The 10115-nt window shown below is 33.0% G+C and overlaps 1 protein-coding gene across 4 annotated transcripts; it reads right to left on the minus strand.

Moving 5' to 3' along the window:
* Positions 1-947: 947 nt before the first annotated feature.
* Positions 948-8949, minus strand: LOC145806291 (azadirone synthase LFS-like). 4 transcript variants are annotated; one of them, XM_082902821.1, is made up of 11 exons: positions 8734-8949; positions 6270-6465; positions 5151-5249; positions 4866-4917; positions 3800-3921; positions 3618-3718; positions 3477-3535; positions 3132-3188; positions 2746-2791; positions 2477-2556; positions 948-1280 (listed from the first exon to the last, which is right to left on the minus strand). In XM_082902821.1, the coding sequence occupies exons 1-11, from the start codon at positions 8851-8853 to the stop codon at positions 1199-1201; spliced, it is 1014 nt and encodes a 337-aa protein (XP_082758947.1). In that variant the 5' UTR covers positions 8854-8949; the 3' UTR covers positions 948-1198. The 4 variants fall into 4 exon arrangements, 3 of the variants coding, with proteins under 3 accessions (XP_082758947.1, XP_082758948.1, XP_082758949.1); XM_082902822.1 differs by having other exon boundaries at positions 3800-3852; positions 8734-8929; XR_014349226.1 differs by lacking the exon at positions 948-1280 and adding an exon at positions 2867-2977 and having other exon boundaries at positions 2484-2556; positions 8734-8923.
* Between the last annotated feature and the right edge of the window lie 1166 nt (positions 8950-10115).

Raw genomic sequence — 10115 nt, forward strand, 5'->3', positions numbered from 1 at the left:
ACTCCTCAAGGCTCCCCCTCAAGTATTTTCACTACTCATCTAATAGATTTTCACCAGCAAGTTTACCGGATACTTGCAAGACTTTTACAACAATAATTTTGTTCCAAAAATCCCAAAAAACAAACTCACCAAAACAGCCCACTTTTTGGTGTTATCAAATCTCTCTAGTGTTTCTCTCTCAAACACTCATAATGAAGCTCATGGGTATAACAACCATTTATAGATGATTTGTAGATAATAAAAAAAAAATGCGTAAAGCATTTTGTGCGATAAAACTCCTAACGAGTTGGATTTAAACAATTAAAGTTCATAGAGATGAAATGAAAGTTACAGTATAAAATTATTGTATTTTCTCCTCTTTTGGAGATTATCCTCTCTCTCACTTGTAGATGAATGTAGATTTTCTATTTATAATCCCTCATCTTCATTTGACCATTGGAGAACAAATATAGCCATTGGAATAGGAGAAATAGCAGTTGGACAGATTCAAAACACACTCAAAATAAGAATATGGTGAGCCCAAATGAGACAACAATGTGGTCCAATTCACATGGAGATAAGTCATATCTGAATGAAAATTACACGAATAACCTATAAAACACATGATGGGATACATAGTCACTTTAATTTATTTTTTTTAAAGTGAATTGTTTTCAGAAAATTTTCACAAAAATCATTTCCAGTAATAAATAATTTGCAAAAATATTTATTTTGCATTTTCCAGAAAATGAAAATAAAAACTAAAAACAAAAACATTACCAAAGAGTAGTGCAACTTGTGGCAATTACAACCATTAATCAAATGTCAAATGAATGGAACATATATATTAACCAAATATAGGTCCATATTGAAATCATATTTTCTCCACAATGCACAACATAACCTAATTATTTGCTTTGTGAACTCTTTCAAATGTAAATGTAGCATACAAAATAAAAATCCTGCAATTGATCAAATAATGTAAAAATAAAATATATAAACAAAAGTTAAAATTTTAATAAATATTTCGCATATTCTCATACATGTTTTACATATATATCAACATTACATTGGCAACCAAAAAAAGATTACATGATATTTCTCCAATATTCAACTAAGAGAACCTGTTTCCATACAAACTGTGGCAGGAAGGAGCTAACCTCTGTGTTCTACACTTGAAGAGAAAATCCCAGTAATATTGATAGCAGAGTTTGGCGAATCATTTTTCGTATGACTCAAGAACAGCATAAGTATCCTTGTACCGCTGGAGCATGTAAGTTTCACATTTGATAGGAGGAAACCTGGTGGAAAAGAAGCAGTAAAAAATAGAGAAACTTCACGAAAACAAAGAAGTCGAGCATATCCTTTATGCATTTTTATTAATGCAAAAAGGTTTTTAATTTTAATTAGAAACCAACTCAGTTATCCAGGGAGCCTTTAAATGCATCCCAAAGATATTGTTAGACATCCCAAATTTGGTATTTTTTTTCAAATTTCACTTTATCCCCTTATCGTTTGAGGTCGGATCACGTTACCCACATGTGATTTAAATATAGGCATATTTGCCCCATTATAGTTTGGACTAAATTGCAATCTAACATCCATTAACATTAATCCTCTTTATCCCTGGTATTATACACTTAATCTTAAATTAATCACAAATTTTATTAATTAAACCATCTATATTTGAATCACGGATAGGTAAAGTGCCCCAACCTAAAGCACAAGGAGTAAAAGTGAATTTTTCCCCTTTTTTAATACCATTTGACCTCTATGTCAAATTACAAAAAAAAAAGACAACCCTAAACCAGCTCCGGCTAGACCCTCCCGCGTCTCCCAGCCCCCTACCCACCCTCGGTACCACCTTGAAGGCTCATCTACACCATCTCCTCTTTCCTCCCCCCACTTAAGCAACTCCCCCATGGCCCCCCCCTCTGTTGCCCACCTCCTACCCATTTTCTCTATCTCTCCCTTGGCGATGGTGGATGATGTGGTTTGGATTAGGGTTTGAGAAAAAGGTCAGGGGAGGGCTGTGGGGTGTTGCAGAGAGGTGGGGCGCATCAAGAAGAAAGGAGAGGGCGGTATTGGGGAGCATGGGGAGGGGGCAGCAGGCAGTGGGGAGAGAAGGGGAGGGAAAGGAAGGGGTGGTGGAGGGGGCACTGGTGCGCTAGGTGGCTAGCCGATAGGTTGGACGGGTGCGGGTACGGTGGGAATTAATTGGGGTGTTCAAAGAAAATCAACAAAATTTAAATTTGAGAATGGGGTGTCCAAAGGAAGGGGGATCCAACCATTGTTTTGGAGTACAATTAGAGGTTCCCACTTGTCCACATATGTTGCACGTAATTATGACGTCAATGGTCCTCACATCATTGTGTGGGTGATAATTAATTTGTGATCATGCGTACTTAGATCAGTTGCAGTTATCAATGGTTAATGTGTGTTCATACTTAGATCAATGCAGGTATGAACAATTTATCCGTGTTCAATTGATACTTACTTGGGAGGGTTCTCTTGCGACTGGCAGGTGGGCAAGCATTCAACAAGACAATCGTGATTAGGCATCACAAAGTATGCAATCTGCTCAATGAAAAAATAATAATAATAAATAAATATAAATAAATCGAATAAAATGAAAGCAAAAAAACAAAAAGGGCCATTGTGTATGTTAGACGATAATATTGCATAAGAAGGCAAACTTTTCATTATCAACATCCCTTGTAGGCTATGCAATTAGACAACATTCAAAAGCTTCTAAAGGGGCCTTACAGAATATCTCTCCCGACCATTACCCAGCACTCGATGCAACGTGGACCTGGATAAAATTAAGCAAGTGAACACAGATACCCAAGTACCATAAAATTATAATCCCAACACTCAGACCACATACTAGAAAAATTGGCATTCGTGGTGGTGGCAATGAGAAATTATTGTTCTGCAATTTTTGCTCTAAAGAAGGCAATGTCCCATATCGTACTCAATATTATCTCACAATAAATAACTGGAAAAAATAAATAATAATAATAATAATAATAATAATAATAATAATAATAATAATAATAATAATAATAATAATAATAATAATAATAATAATCCGACTGATTGTCATGAAGCTACAAAACCATCATTTAGGAACTTTGGCAAATGCACATTACCTGAAAATATAGTTGCTCCAGCGCTCTAGCATGTCACCAAGATTCACTATAAATGCTCTGAAAGTTAGATTTCAAACATCAAGACAGTAAGAAAATGCTAATAATATAGTAAAAGATTCATTCTACGTCAAATTGTAGCATCTAAATGTAATATATGGTCCCTTTCATTTAACCTCAGCGCATGATCACAAAAGCATGTAGAAAACTTACACTAGCTCTAATAAAGGTGTCTAATATTGTCCAGAATTATGTAAAGTTTTCTTCCTTTATTTTTTGATAACTGAAAACCAATCCTAGGCAGTGCCTTTGGAACCAATCAAGTCTCTGAAGATTCTATTTACTAACCCTTTTAATGGTGCTACAAATTCCCACTTCTGAGGTTTAGCATCCTTATCCTTGCATATCTGTAATAAATTGAAAAAATCACAATCCCTTTCTCACAAAATATATTGGAAATACAATTCAAATTCTTAACTATATTAGTACTTGGAGACCATAGACGTCATCTGTTGCCAAGAGCGTTATCAAACCAAAATCAGAATGTGCACCTGCTCCATATGTTCCCTTCATCGGATCAGAAACACTACCTGAAGAATAACCAAACACTTGTCATGATACAGGTGACATCAATTACATTAGAATTCCATGATCTTCAATTTAATTTTCACCTTCATAGTGTAGCAGACGCAAGGTTGCAACAGGCTTCCCAAGCATTTCTTGTCTATCAAAAAAGTCAGCCTCGAGGTTAAGTGCAAGAGCTATGATCCTTGAAATTGCTTTTGCCACCTCACTAGCATGCATATAAACAATCATATGAACAATGTCATATATATAAAACTGAAAGCATGGAATCATGGCCGAACAAGTCACAAGGCTTAAATGGAATGATAGGTAATTGCTATTTTTCTACAAATGAATTTCTAGTGGGAAACGAGAACAACTCCCAATAGAACAACTATCTGGATTGGTTTTATACATGTCCCAATTTAACAATGGTGTTTAGAAATATACCTCAGTGGCTAAAACAATTCACTCAACCTAATTCTTTGTTATTATTCCTCAAGTTATGCAGCATATTTTATGCTAATTTGCATCACCAAAAATGTATCAAAATATAAAAGATCATAGAGTGATTGGGAAAACATGTAAGAATTGAAGTTAAAAAGTCTGGACAATATAGATTAAAAAGCAATACATGCCATGTTTTCATAATGAAAATATATATAAATATGAATCTTCATGGTCTTAGAATATTATTATCATCCATCACCATAAAATTTTCATGGCAAGGGATGAGCTCGTATAATTACAACAGACAAACTCGCCAACCAAGCTTTGTAGGACCCACCAGACTGTGCCATCAAGACCAGATGGGATAAAGGTATGAGTTCTCTCCTGTAGTTCTTCGGTCTATGCTCTTAGCTCACATCCCTAAGCCTTTCTTTAGTATATATAGAACTTCCAATATTTGATATGAAGTTATCCTTCCCATAATGTGATATTTTCCAAGATTTATTAGTCTAATGCAATACTTTTAAATTGACAATAGGGTATTCATATTAGATAACAATGAGAAAATAATATGATGCAGCATTTCTACTTAGACACCAAAACAAGACAAGATAATTCTATTTGCTGCATGGAGAGTTATAATGTTTGATACAAAGCAGCAAATACATCTGCCAGTAGTATATGAAGTTCATTACAAAAAGATTAAACTTGAACAAGACTTACAGCGCCTGTCTATGATATTTCTCCATAGTTTCCCTCCATCCAGGCAAGATATCTTTTAAATGACCAAAAGACCAAAGGGGTTAATACTGATTACAAAACCAATACCACGAAGAATGCTCAAATGCTTACATCACATCAAGTTGAATTAAGCTCTGATGTGTGTGTGTGTGTGTGTGTGTGTGTGTGTGTGTGTGAGAGAGAGAGAGAGAGAGATATGACTGGGACATGGCATGAACAACTCATACTTTGCACTTTCTTAAGACTTGAATGGATTTTGTAGCTTACCAGAAGGGGGCCAGACATTTGGTCCGTATAATAGTTTTTCTATGTCAGGATCGTTTTCAGGTACTTCTATTCCAATGTTATATCCCTCCTTATAATCTCCTATATCCGTAAAATAGGATAATCAATATTTTTCTTTTTATGAAACAAGGATCTCTCTATTATAATTAGTTTAAATTTAAACAACAATAAATCAAGAAAAATGTATCAACTGGAAGAAGAAAAGAATGGAGCAATATAAAAAATAAAACAATGTGGGTGGCATCTCGAAGTAGGAAGGCAACAGTATAATTATGTAAACAAGAACATATATGAATGCATATAGGCTCAAGTTTGTTCGAGGCCCAAGGCATAAAAAACATAAATGAAGCCTTTTTAAGATCTTCATTTGAAATATATTTTTCTTTTCTTTTCAAATGCAAAATTACAAATTACATTCAAGTGTTCTAACATATCATTTGTAATTGATATTGTGGGTAGTTCACTTATTGTTTCTTATGACTTAATCAATCTTAGGTTGAACTTTATCCATTTTAATTTATTTATTTTTTTCTTTGCAATGCAATTGTTATAGAAAAAAAAATAAAAAAACAAGGCCCAATTAGTACACATTAATGTGTGTTTGGGAGGGGAAATTTTATAATCGTGGATGCATTAGAAATTTTAGTTTTCTTTAATTATTCAATATATCAAATTGAAGTGCTCCCATCAGCTTGCAAAACTTAATTTAAAACTTTCAATTCCCAAAACAAATTTAAACATTGATATCATCTTGTACAAAAATTCCAAATGCAAATTTAAGACAACTATCCCTACTTTTTTAACAGTTAGTGTGCTTGCAAATTTATATTTATCATATTAAACTATATAAAAGTGAGGCCTCTTACTATGTGGGGATGTTAGGCGAAAGTCTAATTTTCCTAGCACTCAAGCCACTTCTTGACACGCATGATCATACGAGCACAATATATACATATATATACACATACATGTCATGCACATACCAAGCTATACAATAGATGTCAACTTGTATTAAAAAAAACATCATATTGATCTGATATTCACATTTGTGCTTATTGCTAAAAAGTAGTGTGACACTAGAAAAATGATAGCAGAACAAACCATGTATTTGATTGACAGGATCCAAACATTGATTGAAAAGGGGAGTGTAACCTCGATGTTTCTTGTTTCTAAGAACCTTCATTTTCTCACTTACTAGTAGATCAAAAAAACTTTTGCTTTGGTAAAAAACCTCATCCATAAATTCCTGGCTGATTCCATGATTGATCACATAGAAAAACCCAGAATCCAAACATGCCTATATAAAAAAGAGGAAGCAAAGGATAAGCCAGGATATAAAAACCAATTAACAAAAAACGGTGTGTGTGTGTGTGTGTGAAAAAGAGAGAGATTAAAATAAAACAATATGGTACTTTAGTTCAATGACTGACTCATACAAAGAAATGGTAACACAATTGAGCAACTAAATACTAACTAACCTAACGGCATTGCCCATTTTTATGGTTCCAAAAAAAAAAAAAAAAAAAACTAATGATGACATTGCAGTCAAAAGCTCTTGATCATCCACATATCACTGTACAGAAAATTGACTAATTTTTGTAAATGTTAAGTTTAAAAGAGAAGCATAAAAAATGACATTTTATCCTAAATTCAATTCATAAATGGGATTTCAATATTTGATTCAATAGGTTGTTCACAGTACTATTTGGGTTGGTTAAAATAAGTTTTCTATTTTTTCCATAGTTCAAAACCTATAAAAATTCGGAAATTTTACTTTGCTTTCCCATAATCCAAACAAATAGTGGCATAAGAATCAATTACAGTTTATACCCCTACACTTAACATTCAATCTCACTTTCCCCTTGACCTTTTAATTGTTCCGGTCAATCCCTAGACTTTGAATCAAGTTATAATTTGGCCCCACATATACAAGCGTCGTTTCAAAACGAACAGAGAACAATCACAAAAATATTCATTACACTTAGCACCTTATATTTTTACCGCAATCTCACTTTAGTCCTTCCGCTCTAGCTCTTACGATCCAGGTACGTTACTAAAATCTCACATTTTTATATCATCAATTTGGATAGAGATTTCAAAAAAAAAAAAACAAAAAACAAAAAAGAGTGAAATATAAATGAAATATAGTTATATTTTCACCTACCATTTCGATTTCTAAATCTCTATCCAAATCTATAATCCAATCCCATCCAAGTTAATTTTTGAGTTAATTTTTCGAATGCTATTATAAGATTGAGCCTAATTGCAACTTGACTCAAATAGAGTAGTTGAGTGAGATAATTAAAAGTTGAACGGATCAAATGAGATTGAAGGTAAACTATAAGATGCAACCTTATATTTTTACCACAATCTCACTTTAGTCCTTCTATGCTAGCCTTATCATCTATAATCAGGGCCGGCCCTGCCCTAAGGCAGGTAAGGCTTGTGCCTTAGGCCCCATATTTTGGCCCAAAAATAGGGCCCCCAAATTTAAAAAATTGTTATAGGTTCAACCTTTTTTCTTTTTTTTTTTTTTTTGGTTTTAAGATCAATTTAAAGGGGCCCAAATGTTTTATTGGGCTCATGTATAATTTAGCCCATATTTATTTATAAATGTGTTTAGCCCATATTTATTAAAATGAAAATATATAGATAAATAAATAAAAAACAATAGGGCCCCTAAATTTGGTAAAACATATAAACATATATAACATAGGTCCCCTAAATTTGGCCCAAAAATAGGGCCCCTAAATTTGGTAAAATATTATAGGCTCAATGTTTTTTTTTTTTTTTGATTTTAGGATCAATTTAAAGGGCCCCAAAATATTTTTTTGGGTCCATGTATGATTTACTCCATATTTATTTATAAGTGTAGTTTGGTCCATATTTATTAAAATGAAAATATATATTAAAAAAAAAGTGTTTGGGCTCAAGAAAAATAATACATACAATATATGGGCCCTATTTTTTTTATTTTTTATTTTTACCTTCTTTATCTATTAGATTTTACTGGAATAAATAATTTTGCTCAAATTTTTTTACCTAGGTCTTTATCAATTTTAATTGAATAATTTTTTCCTAATTTTTTTGTTCTAATTTTGTTTTATTAAATTATTTTATTTATAATTTTAATGATTATATGTGTAAGTAAATTTTTTTATGGTTACAAACAAATAAAAAAATCGTAACTTATCGTTTTATTCATAAATTTTTTTTCAATATAAAAGGGGCCCCATTTTCGAAATTCGCCTTAGGGCTCGACGAACTCAGGCCGGCCCTGTCTATAATATACTTTTACTAAAATCTCAGTTTGTAGGTAAAGTATAGGATGCAAAAGTGTAAATTTGCCAATAAGATCCCAAGTTGAGCACCGCTTATAATCTGATCGTGCTTAAAGCACCAAACATCAACAATCGGACATGTTATTGGTTGGTTGTATTGTGTGGATTGTGATTGATCACATGGCGCTACACACCAACTAATAATTTTCCGATCCGTATATAATCAATCAATAAAAAAAACCAGATATATGAGAGAGAGAGAGAGAGAGAGAGAGAGTGTGTACCTGTTTGAGTAAAGAAACAGAGTTAAGAATGTCTGGGCTTGAAAGATCGATACAATTGAGTGCAGAGAAGTTTTTAAAATCTCGAGGAGCTTCAAGAGCTTCGTTCGTCAATTTCTCCATTTCTAAGGATATGAGGTTCTGTTCACCTTCACCCAAAAGAAGATGAGGTTCCGATATTTATACAGCCAAAAAAGATATGAGGTTCTATTCACCTTCACCCAAAAAAAGATATGAGGTTCCGATATTTCTTTACCGATAAAGATATTATCAATTAATTAAGGGCAAATTACACTCATACCCCTCTGTTTTCTTGCAATATCACTGCCACCCCCTTTAATAATTGAAATACCAATGCACTCATACATTAGAAAATAATGTAACAAAACAAAACAAAAAGAAAAGAAAAGAAAAGAAAAAAAACAAAAAAAAAAAACAAAACAAAACAAAAAAAAAACGAATCAGAAGCTTATCCTTATGGATAAGCATGCAGCAAAAGAGGGGGTCACGTGGTGATACCACATGGTTGCTTAGAGGGAAAGGAAATGGTGCTTGAAAAGATGTTTTCGATAAATATAAGGAGCAAAAGGAGGTGCAGTCCGTCCATAAAAAGGGGAAATTTCCGTGAATGGAGAGGAAATGGTGAGGGATTAACATTAAGGTGAGTCGTATTATACTTTGAGTCACCATAATATATTTTACGTGTGTTTTGAGTTATCATAATTTATTTTACGCAATTTGTGTTTTTTACGTGTGTTTTTTACAATTAGCCCTAAATTCTCTTCAATTTGTTAGCCCTAAATTCTATGATTTTGGACCCTTAATTCTGTTAGCCCTAAATTCTGTGAATTTGAATTTGAATTTCAATCTGTTATTTTTATTATTATTTTGTTGTAGTTTTGAAAGCAAAGAGATGGTGAGATTAGAGTGTGAGGGTTCTACATAGAGAGAGAGAGAGAGAGAGAGAGAGAGAGAGAAGCTTACAGAGAGAGGAAGCTTACAAAGAGTTCAGAAACCAAAGGTCTATGATTTTGATTTTATATGTCTGTGTGATTTCTATTTGTGTCTGTCTATGATTTTAGTCTGTGGTTTATATTTGTTTTACTCTTCTTCTCTCATCTTCTTCTCTTCTCCTCTCCTGTTTTTCTCTTCTTCTTTCATCTTATTCTCTTCTCATGTTCTCTGGTATGTCACTCCACACTCTGGTATGTCTCTTGTTCTCTTGTATTCATTGGGTAATGTTTATTGGTTGATGAATTTTGTAATCATATCCAGTATATTGGTTGATACTCCACACAAATTGTTAGAGAACTATTTCCTATAACTGGATATTAGTTATTAGTTATCCAGTATATTGGTTGATGAATTTTGTAATCAAATATCCA

The sequence above is a fragment of the Camellia sinensis genome, chromosome 13 (genome assembly GCF_055761805.1).
Source record: "Camellia sinensis isolate YWXY chromosome 13, ASM5576180v1, whole genome shotgun sequence".
Lineage (NCBI taxonomy): Eukaryota > Viridiplantae > Streptophyta > Magnoliopsida > Ericales > Theaceae > Camellia > Camellia sinensis.